This window comes from Odontesthes bonariensis, chromosome 22 (assembly GCF_027942865.1).
Source record: "Odontesthes bonariensis isolate fOdoBon6 chromosome 22, fOdoBon6.hap1, whole genome shotgun sequence".
NCBI lineage: Eukaryota > Metazoa > Chordata > Actinopteri > Atheriniformes > Atherinopsidae > Odontesthes > Odontesthes bonariensis.
Window position 1 is genome coordinate 12,196,242 of NC_134527.1, and position 21,248 is coordinate 12,217,489.

The 21,248-nt window shown below is 40.4% G+C and overlaps 2 protein-coding genes across 5 annotated transcripts in view; both read right to left on the bottom strand.

Moving 5' to 3' along the window:
• The window catches only part of rabgap1 (RAB GTPase activating protein 1), a 66,563-nt gene that overhangs the window by 26,851 nt on the left and 18,464 nt on the right, over nt 1-21,248 (bottom strand). For all 4 annotated transcript variants that reach the window (XM_075456441.1, XM_075456440.1, XM_075456439.1 and 1 more), the window contains 6 exons: nt 20,314-20,380; nt 20,125-20,227; nt 19,624-19,793; nt 18,547-18,715; nt 17,029-17,122; nt 14,472-14,622 (listed from right to left, as the gene is read on the bottom strand). In XM_075456441.1, coding sequence (XP_075312556.1) covers nt 14,472-14,622; nt 17,029-17,122; nt 18,547-18,715; nt 19,624-19,793; nt 20,125-20,227; nt 20,314-20,380 — 754 coding nt within the window. The remainder of the gene's footprint in view (nt 1-14,471; nt 14,623-17,028; nt 17,123-18,546; nt 18,716-19,623; nt 19,794-20,124; nt 20,228-20,313; nt 20,381-21,248) is intronic.
• On the bottom strand, nt 377-5,323 carry LOC142373096 (putative G-protein coupled receptor 21). Its single transcript, XM_075456165.1, has one exon. It carries the CDS (start codon nt 4,052-4,054, stop codon nt 2,816-2,818), a length of 1,239 nt encoding a protein of 412 aa, XP_075312280.1. The 5' UTR covers nt 4,055-5,323; the 3' UTR covers nt 377-2,815.

The following is a 21,248-nucleotide window of genomic DNA, read 5'->3' on the forward strand; positions in this document are numbered from 1 at the left end:
TTCTCGCTAATCTTACCCACCGTTGCACTGAAGTTCCTCATGACCGCCAGTGTCATTCCCTTTAGAGCATGAAGGTTGATTGTGTTCCTACATCCTGTAGGATTGGCAATATGTGTGGGTGACCACTAATGTGAGCTCGTTTTGGCATCAGAATTTCCTTGAACATATTAGTTTAGTTTAGTTATAAGGAACTCTACCATTAGGTGTTTCCATAGAACATATTGTCAGTGGTTGTGGGTTTTTTTCTGTCTGTCTTACTTTTATTTTTTTCTAATCTCAAATTCAACTAATTCCATCTTCCCAAACTAAAACTGACAACATTAGCAGTAGAAACTCCCCCACAGAAATAAATCAGTGCAAATAAAAATGTAGCTTTATGAAGACGAAACTTTAATTCTTTCTGTTGCAAAACATGCTGCCAAACCTGCCAACACTACAACATCTATCACTTCACAGGAGAAAAGACAAGAATTGGGTGATAAAAAAATAAATGTGTCAACTCTGATCATCAAACATTCAGTCTGACTTTACTGTAAACAGACAATTACTCAGAAGAGAAAAGGGTACAAACGGGAAAGGTTACAATATTTGGCAATGCTTTACAGTTGATAGCTGAAATATTTAGACACCTATCGAGTAGTACTGGTATACATCATAAATATACTTACATAACACAGAGACCAGAACAAGTTGAACAGTCAGGATTCAGCCAATGGTCAAATCTGTACATATTTGCACACACGCGTATGCTCCGAGCACACCAGAACAAACACATGCCACAGAAATAAGAGTCTGATGTGTGTTATCTTGGTTGTTTTTCAGTTTTTACGACAGACAGGAGTGATGATTGCGATTTCTAAACATTTGACTGTTGAATTAAAACTTGCACTTCAAAGTACTTCTCGTAACAAATTTGGTTTTTATGCAGTGAATGTTGAATCAAGTGAAAAAAAGGCTACCTTAACGGGCATTTTTCATCACTGCATGTTTGAACTGCCAGTCTGTGCCTTTCAAAAACAGTCATCTGCCTATAAACAGAGCCCTCTTAAGCCGTTAGAGAAAAATACTTTCCCAACAGTTCAATTCATTAGATTTATTTATTTTTTTAAATCAAGGCAACGATATAGGATGGTATACTGTGAAAAACAGTCATATTCATACACAAAAGGCATCACTGAGCCAACATAGTGCAGTGGACCCATTTACAAAAACTTAATGAAGTTTACTAAGGGTCATATATAGAACTTCAGGGGGGGGGGGGGGGGGGGCTCATTAGACTATGTGCTGATTTTTCTTTGGTACATTAGTTAAAGCTACAACATATGAACCTATACTAACTTCTTGAGAGCTCAACTTTCACAACTTTTACAGTTCCAAGTACTTGAAGTCATTTCAGCTAAAAAAAAACGTTTGTTATTCTTTCACGGTAAATGTCCTTCACAAAGACAAGATGGCAGAAACAGACCCCAAACACAAGAGAGTACACATAAATACACGTGCCGTCGCAATCCCACAAAATCAGTGGATTATTCCCCTCTTTGCGGCACTGCACACAGTTTTGATTACTGCCCGAATAAAGGGTCTGTTTGTCTGTTCTGTTTGAAGATGTGTTTGTGCGTAAATGTACTAGTCTGTTGGTGTGTGTGTGTGTGCGTGTGTACATCTAAGTGTTTCACAATCATAAGTCCATTTTCTCATAAGATTATTCCCATCTGCCAAAACCCGAAGACAAAGGATAAGAGTGACAGTTCAGGGGTTAGCTCACTTCATGAACTGTGCCTTTACCTTTGACTTAAAGAAATCAAATAATGTACCAACGATCAGTAGATGAGAAGTCTACACATCCTTACTTGGTCTTTCTTTGTCTTGAAAAAGACTTTAAAGAAAATAATTTAAGCTACATAATCAAAATAAAGGTGCATTTAAACGAGCAATTACTTCTAACATCATTCGAAAGAGAAACTCAGCAGAACTTGCATTTTGCTTTTTGCAAATCAAACAGTCGTACACCAAAGGTGGGTCAGATTACAAACAACATATGGAGAGTGCAAACCCACAACTTAGTTCAAGACATTTTAACAAGATCAATAAATAATCTTACATTTAAAGTTAATAAAAAAGATGTCTTTTTAGTTCAGTCACTGTGCACTGGGCCTACATCTACCTCCACAGTTGCTTTTCATTTCAAACAAACCCACCGTGACATACTGTTGTTTAATACTGAAGGAGTAAGAAATCATAATCAATTCAGTACAACGTAACTAAAGTACTGAACTGATTTCTTCTTTGCTGCTTTCAACACAAACTGTGCTGACCGTGACGGTCACATACAACAACGAGATGTTCTGTAACATTTCTTCAAAGTTTTTTTTTTCTTGATCTTTTGGCAAAATAACTTAAGTGCTCAATTCCAAAAAGAACACTGGTCGATAAACTTTTTGTTCACCCTCACAGGAATTCACTCCTCCAGACAGAAGACAGACATCTTTTCCTCCTCCCTACCAAAGCACCCCATCTATCATTGTGTCCATACACAGTAGCTCATGTTTCCGAGATCATTAAAAAACTCCTTGTAGGGCTATCAAGGCTCTTTTATTCTTCATTGCTTTGCTCTTGACTCTCATTCTCTGACTGCCAGCTGCGGCTTGTGCAGAGCGGGCGTCTGCTTAACCTCCAAACGCAACAGAAACAGTAGTGACAGATCGATGCCTTCCTCCGTCTCTTTCTGCAACATTTTAGAAATAGTTTACAGCAGTCACTTTAGGCATTCTAGTTCAAATGCAAATTTGGCACATAAGCTTCATCTGCGTTCACTCTAAACATGACATGTTGTACCAGATCCCATTTCCCCGTGGTCATATCCATACCCTGGCCCCGCACAGCCCTTTTCAACAGAACCAACGAAAGCCTTTTTGGTGTGCCTTACGCCGAAGCCACTGCCACTGCGTTGTAAGCAGAAGGAGCAGAGGCGTTTAAGGCCCTTTCTGAAAGCAGAGTTGGAGAGGCTGTAAATGAGGCAGTTACAAAAGCTGTTGCTGATCGCCAACCATGTGGTAAGAAAGGATGCTGCAGGGTGGTGGTATATCCCTCCGCTCTCCAACAGAAAGTACAGGATGTAGGGCAACCAGAGGATGTAAAACACACTAGTGATGCGGAACAACACCACAGCATATCGCTTGTCTGGGTATGTTGATGTGGACTGTTGATACTGAGGTTGGTGATGTTGGGCATTTTGCAGTTGGGACAAGTGGGGCAACTGCCCATGCTCTGCTGTGCTGGTGTCCTTGACGACAGGCCCCGCGGCCATACTTGGGCCCTGCACTTGCTGGGGACGGTAACGCGCATGGCGCTCGCTGATCTCCCGGGTGTGCTGTCGGCAGATCTTGAAGATGTTGGCGTAGGTGAAGCAGACAGTGAGAGCAGCTGGTGCGTAGAGCAGTGCCACAATAAAGGTTGTGAAAGCAGGACTAGTCCTCCACTCCAATGCGCACCACTCCACCACATCTCCGTGATATCCAGGCTTCCCCCATCCGAGAAAAGATGGGAGAAACACCAGGGCAGAATAAAGCCATATTAGAGCTATACAGCAACGCACTCGACAAGGGGTTACAAGAGATGAATAAGTCAGAGGCCGTGTGATGGCAATGTAGCGGTCTACGCTCACACATGCTAAAGATACCATTGAAACTGACTTCAAAACAGACACCATGTACCCAAACACCTGGCAAGTGAGTTTGGGGTCAAGACCCTGCAAATGATGGAGCAGGGACAGAGAGGGGAAAAGGCAGCTGACCCCCACCAGCAGATCTGCATATGCCATAGTCTGGATGAAAGCACTGGTGGTGTGCTGGCTGAGCAAAGGAGCACAGTGAAACACAAAAATCACCACCAGGTTACCGCAAATAATAAGAACAGTGAGGAGAAGTATGATGGATACTTCAAGGAGACAGGTGCTGAAAACTTGGGAATAGCCTATCTCGAGTAAGCAGAAGGGAGCAGATATGGTTGAAGAGTTAGGGGCGCTCTGGTTCAGTGGATCCAGGGAGGAATTCATGGTCTTGGGCAGGAATAGGTGTGAGTGTCCCTTAAAGGATACAATAAATCCTAACACACACTATTTTGTCAGGTGGCTGGTTATTTGGCTTCAGTCCAAACAAAGATGTCCATGCTCCATTTGTAATGCAGGAAGAATGGAAAGGGCAGATAAAGGTGAGATAGTCTCCCGGTATTGTCCTTAGTGCAGGCACATATACAATAGGGTAAAAAAAAAAAAAAAAATGATTGTCATACAACAAATGGCTATTGCTCCTTTTCAATTTCCTCCGGTAAAGCAGGGCTTCCAGCTGAAGGCACAAAAAGAGCAGACACAAAGTGACTTTGAAGGAATTCAGGTCCAAGTTATGCTTGAAATGCCTCCACTCCCTATAAAGTCTGAGATGTCCTCAACATCTGCTGCCGCTGCGAATATCCCAGATTGGAGATCTCTCTCATCAGTCTGTAGTCCACAGTCACTGACACCGACACAGCTTCCAGGGAAAAGTCATTATTGTTTAATGAGCTGCATACATATATTGCGGGAATGATTAAGCATAATTTCTCCTCTTGATTCCACCCTTTAACCCGCTGCTTTTTTTTTTCCTTTTCTGCGGCTTCTTCCTCTCTGCTTTCTTGCTTTATCCTCTCTTCATCATTCTTCCATCTGAAATTGCACGCGTCTCAGGTTCCATCTGGTCCTTGGTGGTAAAATCACAGCAGAAAAAACGTAAAGAGGATCAAGGCAGTGTGTGGGGTGACCGATGTCAAAAGCCCGTTCTCGCACACATACATCAAAACATAGCTCAGCTGTTACTTCTGTTCGGAATAGGAGCAACTTTGTCTGGAGTGGAAATCAGAACAGCAGGCATACCGAAAGCTGGGAGAACCCTCTGTGTTCATTTGAGCTCCTTTGCTGTCTGTTTCTCACACTCCGTCTCGCTCCCTCTGCCTCTCTCTACAGAAACAGTGGCAGTGAGGCCCCTCCCCCTTCTCTGGGGCTCCAACCAATGATCATCTGCAAAAACACGAGGCTGCCTTCTCCCCCTCCCCAAACCTCCCTCTCCTCATTTTTTTGTGCCAATGTTTCTAATAATTACCCCAAGATCTAAACCTACCGTTTCTTACTGCTAAAATTAGTGACCTTGAGTGCAACCTAGAACTTGTTTGACTGACATCTGAATGTTAACATTTTTGCAACCTCTTCCCCGGGAACCAATTGATGGGAGACGTCTGGGCTGTTTAGAACATGGACAGTCCCAGTCCACTGTGCAGCACAGGAGTCATTGTGTTTGTTTTAGTGCGACAATGACCACATGCTTTAGTTCTGTTAACAGGAAACATCTCTATTATTAATCGCATTGTAAACCAAGGATAGAGTGGAGAAGTTTTCTAGCGAATTGAAACTGCAACACAAGAGCATGCAACGCTTACGTTGACTTAGGTCCCATGTGTGTGGGTTTGAAGCCCGCTCCTATTATCAAAGAGTACGGACAAATGGCAGGACTTTGCTAGACCGTGTTAAAAGCAAGTGTTTAACAGGTAATTGTTCAACAATCTAGTTGGTGTTTTCAGTTTGCAAGTTTACTGGCTCTCCGTTTTATTTTGAAATGCTGATTGTGTACTGTACTGAGAATGAGACGAAGTTGATTTTCACGAGTTACGTAAATGTCTATAATCTAATAATAATACATTGAAACATCGCAGGGGCTTTATATATTATAAAACATCACAGTTATTTAATTTGTACACCCAGTCTGTGTAATTAGCAGCTGATTCACTAATGCAGTAAAAGATAATGCAAACGGGTTCGTCCTCCAGATAAAGGGTGCAAGTGAGGGAGAGAGGAAAAAAAGCATTTTCTAAGGCTAATCTAATTGGAAGAGGGGGGGACGCTTTAAATTCCATTTACAGAAATATGTTAAAATTAACATGGGAAAAAGAACTAAATAAAGAAACAAGGAACATACCACAGCAAAATTAAATCATTCAAATTTGCCTTGATATAAGAGTTATACGTTTAAGTTGCCTAATAATTTAGATTTTTTTTGCCTCTCTCAGTTGAGGCAATATTGAATTACTAATAAAAATGTGGACGGCAATATTTCTTCTGAGAAGCAGCTATTTTTGGTCCAGAGGCAGAATCAATAAATCCCATCTGAAACTGTTGATAACGTATCAGCTACTTATATGCAACATAAACAAAGTATTCATCAAAATGTCCCTAAACCCTTAAGAACGTTGCGATTCTAACACAGATACGATTCCTTTAAAACATGCAACAAAGTAATAAATATAGCAAAGTGAACACAACGTTTCAGTTGCAAAAAAAGATAAAAAGTTATTCCGTTACACCATCATGGGAATGATAAGAAAAATCAAAGACGTGCTGTGGTGAGAATTACATGCAAGTTTAAAAGCATTCTTGGCAACAGAAAAAAAGGCAAACAGTATCCCTACAAAAGTAAAAAGAGTTATTAATAAAATATTGGTATTGACTAAGAAACACTGAACAAGAAAGGACCATCATAAACTTGCTACCAAGTCAACCGGATTTGGGTCAAATTTGCTCCTGGACAGTCCTTGAATGGTTTCCACTTGAAGATTTCAAAGCCAAGAAAAATCTGTGTCAAGACTTGAAGAAAGTGGTGACAGCACAGAAACTAAATCAGATTACATTTAGTGGAGGTCAGGCACGTCAGAAATCAGATTTAATTATTATTAAATCATTTTAATTAGGGCTCTTTTTAGAGAAAATCTCATTAAGGTTCAAGACTATTAGTACTTCTAAACTTTCCATGAGTGTTTTCCAAGGTTATCGTAGATGTTTTCACCAGATAATCTTACAATTTAAGGGGTTAAATGATCTTTGACGACATCTACACAAAAAGCGTATTAATGCAAGTTCAAATGTAATGTTCAAGTTTCAGAGGTTCAAAGAACAAAGCAATTATCTTAACATTAGTACATCCTCTGACTAGGTTCAACAGGGATATCCTTATGTAACGAATAGTCAAATGCTTAGGGCACTGGGATGAAAACTCGTGGTGGCAAGTTCAGCATCATGTGGAAACGTTGTGGTCAAACATTAGGGGAAAATCTTGTCCCGAGTCTTCAAATTATAGCAGGAAAGGGATGGCAATGTTAATAACAACAGTCATAACAATGATGCGATTTCAAATAACATGAAAATGTCTTAAAAATAACCAACCAAAATGTGCACATGCTCACACACAGCAGACGCTACTACGACATATGGTCGACTTTCCTTTAGGGTTTTCTGAGGGGGGAAAAAGGTGTTTGCTGCGATCTGCTATTGAGAGCGCAAGAAACGTAGCGTCAGCATCTTCATGGTCACTTCATTCCTCGTCAAAGTGTTCTTGCTGTTAAATCAGAGCCAAAGATCTACCTGCATGCAAAGTGCAATCGGGGTCCAAACATTTCTGCACCGTTTTTTTACACTTTTCACATCACAGGATGTTTGCAATTTGTCCCTGATGTTGTATACATTAGCAAATGCTACACCTCCATTTCAACGGGAGCCTTGCTTTGACACACTCAGATATACTGAAGCAGCCCGATTTCTAATCTCTCTCCCATCTCTCACATCAACAGCAAGCTTTTCACTGCATGGACAAATCAGCACCTCTGGAGTGCTATGAACCTTGGCTAGAACAAGTACTGACAATTATTTCAAGTTCACATGATGTGAAGATTGAATTAAATTACTCAGTATCCCTGCACTAAAATTAGCAACATCAGTGGGTAGTAATTACTGTCAGATTTAGTGCAGCAGTGTCAACATCCTATACCTAATGACTTTCTAAAGACAGCAGACTTTGCCTCGTGCTGGGAAATTTAGCGAGCGTGATGGAGGCCCAAACGTACCGACACAATCTTTCACACGCACCCCAGCCTGCACCTTTCTCCCCCACCACCCAGACACACTCCCATCCTTTCACGCACCTCCTCCGCCAGCAACACGAGGAGCTATAAATAGATGACAGTAGGGCTAAAGGGCTGGAAGAAGGATAGGAATAGGAGGAAGGGAAGACGATGGAAGTCAAACTGAATGCGCTGCTCGTCAACGGTGAGAGGATGGAATCCATGGTGGCAAAAAGAAAAATGGGAGAAGAAAAGAGCAGGAGAAAAAGCAAAGAAAGACAAGCATGATGTAATGTCCCGCAGTTGCCAAGCTGAGTATAACTCAGCCCTTTTAGCTGTCTGAACTATGCTTCCTTGTTAAGCATCCTCCGAAGGACGAGTGTCCTGGAGCTAACACACCTGGCAATAACATAGTAGCGCTAGACTGTTGTTAAAGTACATCTGACATTAAAGAGGGGAGAAAAAAGGGTGATGAATAAAACAATAGAGAGGAATGACAAATCATTTCACACTAAATGGCATTTTTACATAAATTCCAACTTCTTTATCAGTGTGATATGCTGTTACAAAACCATTGAAAGAACTAGTCAGCCGATGTCCTATTTGAGGTTCTGGCTAATCAAAACTCAGCAGTTAAGATATTAAATTTTCTAATGTACGATTTAATTATTTTCATCCTTTTTAATCAGTTGAAGAACAAAAACTAAAGAAGAACTAAAAAACTAGAAGCACTGGTTCTTATTATTACATACAAACACAATAAAGAGAAAGAAAACCCGACTCCAAAATATACAGCCGGCTCTCATTCAACTGGAAAACCTGCTCTTCCTGTCTTTCATCCGACTTTTGAACCCCTCTGGCATTAGCCGTCTTTCTTTTTTTTTCTTTAAATATGGGAAATTGGCTTCAAAGTCAGACAAAACATATATATGAAAGTATTTCTTTTTCCAGAAGGGAGGGTAGCGATGCACACATAAAGCTATGGGAAAGAGACAGAAGAATACAGCCACGCAGAAAATGAAAAGGGGAAATAAGGCGAAGTGACAAGACAGAGGGTGAGGGATGAAAGTAACAAACTGTGAGACAAAGCACACATGAGCGTGAAGACAGAGAGAAGCAGGAGGACAGACAAGCTGACAGGAGCACAAACAGATCTAGGTAGAAGTCAGAGGGAGTCAGAGTCCGACATGCACAAACACAAATGATTATAAAGACAGATAGAGTGGCAAGCAGCCAGGTCATTATGTGAGTCAGACAGAGACATTCAGGTAGGCAGGTACTCCACAGGAGAGCCGATGCAGCAGGCCTGAGGACATGGCCTGCGTTCATGTGATCACTTTGTGTCCATACTGCATATCCAGGAGTGAGTGAGATAAACTGCACACCTAAAGAAACATTGCTCACATTCTGTCTTTGTATTAAAAGTGGCTTTGAATATCATACGGCAACATCGTGTGGCACAACGTCAGCAGAAACAATGCACAAACTCAAAACAACCTCTAAAAAAAATAAATAAATAAAAATCCCAACTAAGTTGAATCAGCAGCTGTCCAATAAGAGCATTAACACAAATAATCATCAGTTATTCTAATGGCTCCAAAGAAAGATTTCGATGCAATTTACTCTTCCCTCGAATATATAGGAAATATTACTGCAATATGCAAAAATGTTGTTAATTTGAGCAAATGAAGCAGTGTTTCATTTAAAAAAAAAAAAAAAAAAAAAAAAACCTGCCCGCACAAACAAACAGTTAGCTCTTTGGGAGGCCAAAAAAGCATCTAAAATCTTTGTCTGACGGTCAAATAAATCAAATAATTATTTTTTGTGATTGGTCGTGGATCCCTTTGTCTGAATCAAATACACATGTGCATCAATGTGACGGGGAGCTCAGTAGCTTCACAACTTTCAGTAGACCTCAGTTACTCACTTTATGATAAAAATAAGCAGACTGTTTCGCTGTCTACACGATATCACATGATGACAATGTTACAGCTCTTTACCAATATGTCACAGTCTTTCATAACATCCTCCTGATTAAAATCACCTGACGCCGGACCCGTGAGCTGCCAAAGTCAACAGTTTGTTGATCAGACTTAGTAAGCATCAATGACGGGATTCCGCTCACTAAAACTTAAACCGCTAACGCAAAGCGCGGGCTGTAGCTCCAGCAGCCCGACGAGTTTACCGGTTGAGCAGGGGAGCGCTCCTCAGCCCACATTCAAAGTTAGACTGGTACTCACAATACTGAAACCTCGGACTCCCTCATATCAGGATCTTCATTAGGGATACATGGGGAAAGAATAGGTTAAATGTCTAAGACCTAAAGCCCTGTGCCCGCTTCCATCAATGGCCTTCATTCAGATTTGCAGATGAACACCAAGTTCAAATGAGACTGGGAACAAAAGAGGGCACCAGATAGGACGTGATGTTCAGTGAGTGCAATAAAGCATGAAGAGATGGACTCCAACACAAGCTTGAATTCTGAAAGCACAAAAACAAATTAGGAGCTGGCACATGGGAATGGTATTAACAAATCTGAAAACATGAGCTGAACAGGGAAAAGAAGTGCATCCAGCACATGAGATGATAAGCTATAATTAGTACCAGTAACAATCAAATTGTATTGTTCCCAATGCAGGATTCTGCCTAATTTGAATCTACTCACTTTTAGAACCAGGTACTCATATCCACTTTGTTTTATACGCCAAACAATAGCCCAACTAAAGCGAGCAGGATAAGCTGATCATCGGCGTAGCACCAGCCTGTGTGGAACTGCTGAGGCAGGACACAAAATCTCTACTTGTGCGTGTCGGGTGGCCACTAAAAATTGCAAAAAACCTTCGACCAGCTCTGAGTACAGTAGAAATGTAGGACATCTTTCTGTGTAAGCATGCGTGCTACAGAACTCACCTCAGCTCAGCGTGGGGGGAGGGGTTTGATCCATTTAAAGATCCACGCCTACGGTTTTGCGAGAAATGCTCACGAATATGTAAAGTCGATGCACAGATTAGCAGCTTCTTGCCAAGGAATGGAACCAGTGAGCACGGCTAGCAAGTGCTGATGATGATGTGCCTTCTAATGAAAATTCACTCTGGCCAATCAGAAGTCTGCAGCCTTTTCATGTCACCTGTTGGTACTGACCTAGCTGACCAACGACTAAAAAGTACTAAAAAAGAAAGCCGGTACAAAACATAAACTACAAAGGAAAAACAAAACAAAACAAACAACAACAAAAAAGCAAGTAAAGTCAAACCATACAGTGGACAACAGCAGAGAGGCTTTCTATTTAAATATTTACAATGAGGTTTAGGTTTATGCATTTGGCAGACGCTTTCATCCAAAGCGACCAGGTAGTCAGGTAAGGTAAGGGGGTCTTGCCTAAGGACCCCTAGTGGAGGTAGTACCTTTCATGCAGGGGCTTTGAACTCAGGTCACCTACATGAAAGGTGGCAATCTTACTACTACCCTTTGAGGTCCATAAGCATAGACACAATTTTCCTATTTTTGCCTCTACTGTCTACCAGAGTCTGAAATCAAGATTCAACAGAAAGGTAGTGACTAACTTAATAACCATCAAGTAATTACAACCATTTTATTTCACATAATCGGTCCTTATAAAAATAATAAAATAATCCCATAAATAATTGGACAACTAACTGAAAAACAGTTCAGTGGCTACGTGTGGCCTCATTTTTTTGTTATTTCATGACCCATCTTAAAGAGGGGATACAATGGCAGACTCATTAGTAACACCAGGCCTGAAAGGCCACAAAAGACAACCAAAGTGGAAGATCATTAGAATTCTTCTTTAGTAAAGAAAACCACTTTTCAACATCAAGTCAAGAGCAACCTCGAGGAGGAACACTTATCATGGACAAAGTCTATTTCAAGAGTGACCCTGTATAAATAGAGAATATAAGTAGAGAGGGTTTGCCTCAAGATGGAGACGATTGGTGATACACGCGAACGGCAAGGATAAATGAGACTTTGCATCTAAATAAAAAAAAATAATAATTAATTCAGGAACTGCATTCTCTGAACACATGAAATAATGTAAAGAGTGTGGATAAGAAAAGGCATGGACCCGTAATCCAAACCATAGCACATCGATAGTTAAATGCAGGGGCGGTAGCGTGACAGCATTAGCATTTTTTTTGCTATTAGTGGCACTAATGATGAAGCGCTGACAGATGTACGATCCCTTTCACAGTATTTTACTTCATCTGAAAATACATTGTTTTATCATTATAAAAATTATTGTAATTTCTTAAAATAATTATTTCTGCTGCATTGCAAAAGGCAATTCTGGGCTTTTTTTGGGGTATAAAATAAAAAGTCTAAGTCTTTTCTCCAGCAGTAAAAACCTGAAAGAACTGTTGTATTTTAGCTTTTCACAAAAGATAAGCTTGTTAAGAGGTAGATCCTATCAATCATATCTATTACCCACTGAAGGTGTTTAGCAGTGTATTTTTCTTTATATAAACATGGCCCTCTGTTTGCATTTTCCTTTTTTTTTGTAGTATCTAAAACATTTGAAACACAAGGTTAAGAAGACTCCAGCTCATGACAACGAGTGGGTATGAGGACTGCAATCCAGCCAAGGAAGAAACACTCCACCATGCATTAAGCTTTTCGTATTCAATACAAATGTCAACTCAATCCAGTGAGAAATAAGTGATGTAAAGACTTTCAGTGTGTTTAAATGCACAGCTGAGTCAAGCTAAAGGGAGAGTTCAACTTGGACTCTCAATTCCACCACCTGGGTGTCAGTTCAGCCCTGAGAGCTTTGATATCATGCAAAAAGAACAATTTTGGCCTCACTAACAACCTTTTTTTCCCCCAGTGTCACATAAATGTGTCAACTCTTACATCAATATAACTTGAATTCATAACGACAGAAAACTGGTCAAAAAAATTTGAACTATCGATGGTGAGAAGTTTAGCAAAGTCGAATCCCTCAATGAGACAAAAACATGAGGTTTTGTGTGACTGGATTGGACTTGTACAGGCAGCGTCAGCCAAAATGGGGTGCAGCTGCATTCAAGTAGATAAAAGAAGTTCTGCAAGTTGGCATGGAATTATAAATAAGACTAATCTGAAAAAATAAAAATAAAAATTCAACTTTGCACCTAAATATCACAGAACAGAAGGATGATAACTCTAATTTGGCTGCTCTGTTAAGTCTTGGACTAAGCTGACTAAACCAAACAAATCCACTGTCATAGTCAGATACAGCTGTACGCGTCTCCTCCCTATTCTGTGGGCTTGTTGGCAGTGCTTCTGCAATAAATTCCTATCAAACCTTCTGTCCAGTTCTTATCAATATAGCAGCATTCACTGTTATCGTTGTCTGATTGAAGGATTCCATTCACACCATTCATGTTAACAGAAAAACAGCTGTTGTGTTTGTAAGTTGCTGAAAAAACTTCTATTTCATTTGCTCTTCCTTAATAATCAGTGCAAAAAAAAAATTGAGTAAGAGAGGAGAGGAGAGGGCAGGAAAGGTAAAAGCCAGCATGTTGCCACCACCTGGGACCCATCTTACTGCCAGAGATGCTGCTTTTACATAAGAGGAGCAGACAGAGCAGTGGCCAACAAAATGAGACTGTTCTAAGCATGCAGGCGGGGCGCATACACCAGGGTTAAGTCTTATCAAAAGAGTCGACAGAAGCCCAAACAGACAGAGCTACAAATACACACTGTGAGTGAGCAGGTCACAATCTGGAACAATTAAAAATGTGACATCTAAATGTAATTTCTGAGCACATGGTCAGACAGAGATCTAAAAGGTCTAGATACAAATCTAAATATCAATGCAGATCAAAAGCCCAATCTACCAATGGACAAGGTCTTTTGCTTGACTGCTGCATACGTAGCTTGCCTATTCAAATACTGTATGTTTCCTTGCCTTAAAAGATTCATATTCAAAATAAGGAGTGAGACGGTGTAGATACTGATAAATGCACTCGGTGAAGGCTAAAACACAACAGCGTTATTAAATAAAAAGAAAAGTGGGACTTTCTTTTAACAAATGTACATAAACATGACATTTAGTTTGTTGAAAAGACGTATAGTTGTATGTCATCAACTTGCACAACACCAAAAGTAATCAACTTTAATGATCTACACGGCAATGGTGGTGACCATCACAAGCTTAAGAGCACGAGAGATACAATCTGATGAAATCTTGCCATTGGAGGCCCCTCAGGTCTTCTCTTTATTAAGTAAATATGAAGCAGGACTGTTGCCAAGGAGAATAACAGTAACAGTTATGCTCTCTCGCAAGTACAAACAAAAAAAGAAACAAATTATGTCTGTTTCCGTAAGAGAGATTCAAATATGTAAAAGAAATGAGATTACAAATTTGCTTTAGGAAGCAGTTTACTTCAGTATCTAATTAAGTTTGGGCAAAGATTTCGAGATTTTGATGAGCTCCAAAAGACAGGAGGATTGTTGTGGAGTAAATATTCTGAAGGGCAGCTTTTCTAATCCCGACACCAACAAAATGAGAGGTATGTCTTGATAAAATCAATAACGCTTCTGTGTGGTCTTACCTTTGTGATCAGAGTGCGGTACTCTTCTACCTGGTGGTCATTGTTGTGGCACCCTGCCAGGAGCTGCCACACCTCCCCGCGGAGCGCCTCAGGGATGCCGCTCCGCACCAAAGCCGGCAGCTGTCTGGGTCGCACTGACAAATTCATGTGCCTGGGAAAAGGGCAAGAGGAGAGTAAACCACGGTGGTTTTACACCTAGGCTCATTTCATTTCTATCAATGTTGCTTATTGTGTGCCTTAACACATGTAGCTTGGCACATGCAATGTTTCTGTGCACACTTGTCTGCCGTTTCAACCCATAACCAGTGTATTACATGGCCGTGGAGTGTGGACAATTGAGGCCAAGTTCATGAGAATGATGTGGAATTATGTAAGCTAACAAAACACATAGAGATGATTTACACGCTAAAGTTCCAGTCCAACTTATCATAAGGGACGAAATCAATCAAGGATTCAAAGATTAGTCTCAAATCTGATATTTTTTGTTCAGAAACTGGATGACAGTTGACTCATCCCTTACCCTTCACTTTTTCCCCTTACATTAGCCGAGCTTTATTTGATCACCACCACCTTATTTTGAGCAGGGTGCTACAACAATCGAGGACAAAATAACTAAACAAACAGAAAACAAGTTTAGTGTTTTCCTTCTTTTCTTTTTTTTCCCCCATTTAAATATTTTATCTGTTGGGAAAACACCATCTCTGGGTGTGATACGAAGCGTTGAAAGAACTCAGGTATTGCCAGCACGCTAATAAGTATCAAGCACAGAATTAGAAACACAGAGAGGAGATGCCATACTCGGAGGCACAGCTGTACCCATCTGCTCCCTACCTAACGTCAGGAAACATAATTCTCTCACTTGTCCCTCGTTTTTTTAATTCATCCCTCTCGATTTACTTAGTTTGTTCTGTTTTTTTTGTTGCAGGTTATGCAATATGTGGCATTTTCTGTGAGAATCAAAAGGGAAATTGTATTCATGAGTGTGCATGCATGTGATGTAAGTGAGGCCAGACGATGTCCTCGGGGGAAAATAATTCGCCTTTCTGAGCTCTGAGAAGTGCTACAACCCACAAAGCCATGAAACACACTCCCTCACACACATAAAATTACCAAACAAACATAGTGGCCTATGTTAGAACAGTGCAGTCTTATGATTCCTTTATTTGTTTAGGCATTAGGCACTTTTGTTCAGACAAGAGGGAACATTAAGCACACAACTGATCTTGTAGCATTTTTTCCAGAGAGCGAAAAAAAAAGGAAAACATGAACTAACTTTTTGCATCGGTTGCACTGCTGTACCTAACTTTTTTTTCTTTTTTGTTTTTTTTTTGTTAGATGCACTACCACATTTTGCTGTATCCAACGTTTTCACAATGCCTTTAGCCATAATGCCGTAATAATGAATCTAAAGGTTAACAGGTCGTCTCTCATTCTCATTGGTAGTAATATAGTAGGAATAACAGCTCAGGTAATTGATTGTTTTTTTCATTCGATCAAAGCACAAATAAAATGCTGATGTTTAAAGTGCTCGATAAACCAGACATTTAGATCTAAGGCTACGTGCCCACGACAACGGTAACGACATATAAACGCAGAACATTTCGACAGATGTGCCTATCTTTCACACGGCGACGGCGTTTTTAGGAGTTCAAAACGGAGAAAACGCAAACGCCCTCCAGAGTGGAGATCTTGAAAACGATCCAACCTCTCATCGCCGTATGAACAGTTCAAAACGCAGAAATGCGTTTTTTGCACACGTTTCTTTCTGCACGCGCATCTGGAAGCAGCCAACTGACGTTCTTGCGGCAAATTTGAGCCTGGTATATGAGAACAATATGGATGAACGTTTAGCAGTAGCCGCGTTAAATACCATGAATGAATCATGCCAACAAATGGCGAGAGTCTTGATCGAGAGTCACTTACATCATATGAGACGATACCAGCGTATATTGGACATTATTAACGCACCGGAGGAGACCCGACGAAGTGAGAGACGAGTGTGGACGAGGCCAGGGAGAAGCTCCGAATGGTGGGATAACTTGCATACTACATCGGCAAACTGCCAGTTTTATGAGTTTTATACGTTTTCACTGTTCCCATGGATGGACAGATATCCAACCCCAAAACGCTCGTGTGAACGCAGATAAATTGTGGAGAAAAAAACGGACATCTGCGTTTATACTTCAGAGCGTTGTCGTGGGCACGTAGCCTAAATCTTCAAAGGTTAATCTAGGCTCATCATTTCATATGATTTAATTTTTTTTTACCACAAGCATCAATAAATGGCATGAGTAAATGCCAGGACTTAGGAGGCTTTACATTTTCTTCTCTTTTCATTATCTGAGAAAGAGGGGCATACTCCACATGACTAATTCACCTACTGCTTACTCTGAAGATGGACGTATTCGGGTTGGGATTTTCAGAAAATGCTGTTTACCTGGTAGCCTCTAAGTCTGAGTAAATTCTTAATATCAGAACATTGCTGTGCATGTTAACATAGCCAGTGTCAGGGGTGGAAAGGGCAAAGTTAAGAGGAGAGAAAAAAAAAAATCCATACCACTTGGACAACAAGTCTCCCCACGTCTCCAGGATCTTCTCAGCACACTCCTTCGAAACGTCACCTGACCCACTGAGTAAGGGCTCGTCATTATCTGCGCACATAAGAGTGAAAATATGTGAGATCCACAGTACCAATTGTACAGTAAAAAAACAAATCCTGGCTACTACTTTCTTAAATAGTCCACATTTTCCACAGCATAACTTTACTTGTGCGAGTGAAATGAGTTGATTCAATTCAATTGTTCTGCTTCCAATACATTTATAATGTTAACTCACTAAGAAAAAAAGTTTTGTGTTGCTGGTTTCAAACTTTGTGTTGACTGATTCTACCAATTAGACTCCACCTTAAAAAAAAACAACGCTTTGTTTTGTTATAAATTATCGCTGATATAACAAGATTGAATTCCAGAGTCTTGAGTATTACTACTTCTGAACACAACATAACACTAAGACTAAACTGCAGCTCTCTACCCCCCCAAAGTTGTTTGGTCTTTAATGAACTTTCAAGAAAAAAAACAATCGTCTATAAATGGGACCTAGAATTTTTTTAGAATAACAGTTACGCAGCAATCGCTGGACACAGTGTCCGAAGAGTGAAACCAAACTGTACTGAAAGGCCTGTAGATAAAAACACAGATACAAAAATGGACTAAATTATGCTTTCTGCCCCTCATACTCTTTGCCAGCACTCACATTTACACAAATACACAAAACACACAGACCACTGACAGCTAAGTACTCTGGGAGGATACAGTACAAAACGTTCTGTAACAGAGTGATCTCACACATGACTTCAACTCCTGTGGACTACGTGTCTATATCTGGTGCCACCCAGGACAGAGTTGTATTCTTTGGTCAAGTTTAGTGAAACTAAGACACCTAAATTGCTTGAAAACTAATCATTTCAAAGCACACAGCACACACTGGCTCGGATTATTGAGCAATCAATTGTTATTGACCTTGTTTGACTTTATGCTTTCATGTAGTGTCCCTTTCATTTTAGTGTGCTGGATGTGGGCCATAGTTAAAGTTTGTGAACCTTAAAACTATGTGCGTCGCATGTTGTTTGATATACATCCTAATGTTGTTCTGCAGGTTCCCAGTCCTGAAACTGTACCGGACCTCCCAGTAACTGGGATATCGCAGTTCAAAACACACGGCTTAGCTTTACAGTTGCTTGACATTTTTGTGGGCTTGTGATGGGGTCTTTGTGGCTTCTAAGACAAAGCAACAAACTAATGTGTGTGGCTGTACATGTGCAGGACTCACACAGAGATTTTTTACTTTAAAGCATCTCATAGGCGATTAAAAAAGTTACAACTGTTACATAGAGCTGTACGGGTCAGGCCTATTCTGCAGCTCTATGTGATTATACTTAAAAGGTAAACTCTATATGGCTCATAAAGTGTAAATGTTGCACTATCAGGAGTTTGATTCACAGCATATTTCTGCGCTTCCATTGTACTGTATGCCTTTTCTAAAAAGGTGTTGAAAAATAAAGCAAAGAGTCAGTCACCTTCCTCTTCATCATCCTCAGGTGGCGAAGGAGCCATGGTACCAGGCCCAGTAGGAAGGATGTTGGGACTGGCTGTGGTTTTCCTTTTTTCTCTCTCAGTCTCACTCTCCAAACTCACCACCTCATAAAGTGTGTCAGAGGCAGGACTCTTCCGTTCTTTCCGCTCCATCTGACAAGAGAAGACATCTGATAAAACCCCAGGAAATGCGATGCGGTAGAGAGGAGGGCTTGGTTATGCATTACACTTTAGGGATGCGTCAAATCACTGTGTTAGTTGGTATGTACAGCATAAAGCCAGGGTCGTCAAAGTCACAAACTGATGATTTTCTATTTGAAAGTTGAGCGTCTTACAATGGTTTTGTATGAGAAATTCGTGATTCTTAGCTTGTTGTGGCTCATTCAACATTTATAGCAGTTAGAGCAGTTATAAAAATACATGTTTTGTTTTTTTTTTTATGTTTGGTCCTGATTAAGTGCCAGGTCTGCCTTGCATTATCTTACTTTGATTTCACCCAAATGAAAAGCCATTTCTATTTATCCTTCAATAAAATACTGCATCAGACCTGAAAGTACTTCTGGAGTGGCACGTGTAAAGGTGTAAGCTCTGATGTGGAGCTGGAAATTAACAGCAGGCATTGAGAGCGTCCTTTCTGCCCGTATTTCTCTCTTGCCTTATGTGATGCAACAGCATTGCTCTTTGCAGCTTTTTGACCTTTTACAGCCTTAAAACCTCTTCATTCCACCTTTTTCAATTTTGTATGACGTGGGATCCGGTGGGTGGGTTGGCTAACACACTGTTAAAATGCTGTAAAGCTAAACACCATCATCTGAACAAGTTTGGTTACACTGTTTACACTCATTCTGAGTTGCATAATACATTTAGTATTTTCCAGTAATTCTACTCCTTTTTCCAGTTTGCACTTGAAGAGATTTAAATCCAGGTTTACATATGTGTGTGTTAGTTTTGAATGTCTTATCGAATAAAGAAAATGTGAAAATGGAACACTTGAAGAAACAGACAACTCTGTACCATTGCAGGTCACAGCTGACATATATACTGTAGTTACACTGACAAACCTGTCGTAGTTTAAGGTAGAAGGTCTCAGTGTAGCTGCGCTTGCCGAAGGGCCAGAACAGCCTGTCATTTGGAGAACACACCCTGACCCTGGTCTCCAGGAGAAAACGGACCGGCTCTTCCACCTCTGTAATCACCAGGTCTACTGCTGTAGTCATGTACATGAATTTATCTAGAAAAGCAAGATAAAAATATAAAAACATCATCCCTAGTCAGTGAGTCACTTTCATCATCAATTTACAGCTAACATTTGAATCAAAATAGAATAAAAACCAACACTTCAGTATATTTCCCTACTGATTTATTGTGGCTGTAATTTTAAAACTAAAGGCTTCTTCCCAGCTCAACTTAAAAATTCACGCAACCAGTGGATTTGAAAACTTCTGTCATATCCTGGAGTCAATCAACAACGAACTAGCTGGTAAATATAAACCACGGATATAATAACTGCTGGGAACAATTCTTTCTTATATAAACCTTGGACACATTTTTCTGGCCCTTACCTTTGGGCGTTTCTTCATTCACAGCCAGGAACTGAGGCGTGTTGGGGTTCCAACTTCCTGTAATGATGTAAGACTTCCCATCTGAGCTCTTTCCCATTGACTCCTGATGGGGCACAAGGTGGAGCGAGTTGGCAAACACACACAAAGTCACATAAACACGCGCACACACTCATGAAAGCAGTCACCCACCAGGTCTAGGAGGTGCATGTCGCTGTTCTTCACATTTTTCCCCGGGCTGAGCAGGAGTCCAAAACACCTGAGGAACACAAACACATATTCAGTAGATATATACTCATGGGGATGGAAGCGAGAGATGTATGAGAATGGAATATTACATAAGAAAAAGAGAAAGAGGAAAAAAACTGAGCAGGAATCAAAGAGCAACTGGTCTACAACCAGTTCAGAAACACCACATAAATTACTGGAACCATCTTCCTGACCGTGTTACACAGTCCAGAGCAAGAAGAAAGCTAAACACGTCACCTCAATTCTCATCTTTTCTCAGCTCATGAAGCACTAATACCCCTAGATTAGAATGGAAGTTTATAAGGGATGTTTGAATTTTAAAGAGATTTATTCAAACGTGGAAAATGAGGCCCCTGAGACAGACTCCCCACAATCACAACCTTAAAACTGTCCAAGAGCACTTAAACCCTGACATAAGCCGACACGCGATTGCAAAGATGTTCAACAATGCGTGTTTATCAATTTCAGCTGAGTAATTGCGATCTTATGCCTCATTATGGTTTGTAGCACTGTAGAAAATAGGATTTTCTAATCGATAACATTCAATTTCTCATAGTTCAATGACAAGTCAAAAAGCAGAAAGTTTTACCTTAAAGGCAAATAAAGGGATCATCTGTCTGTTTGTCACAGATCATTCTGCTGTTGCAGGACAGACGAAACTATGAACTCCTACATTCCTGTGACCTTGTTTTTAACAGTTTCCTTGATCGCTTTACAAGCTTTTCTGATGTTTAGCGATATCTTTTTGGTTTTATCTGCCTGAGGTCTAAGTTAACCATTTGAAGGCAGTGACACTTCTATCCTGAAACTTTCTTGCAGTTGGTTAAAACTTAAAGAGAAGCAACAATGACTTTGAATGTTGCCATCAGATACCAGAA

Excerpts from the sequence above, each read along its gene's own strand:
- LOC142373096 (XM_075456165.1), bottom strand. The coding sequence starts at position 4,054 with ATGAATTCCTCCCTGGATCCACTGAACCAGAGCGCCCCTAACTCTTCA.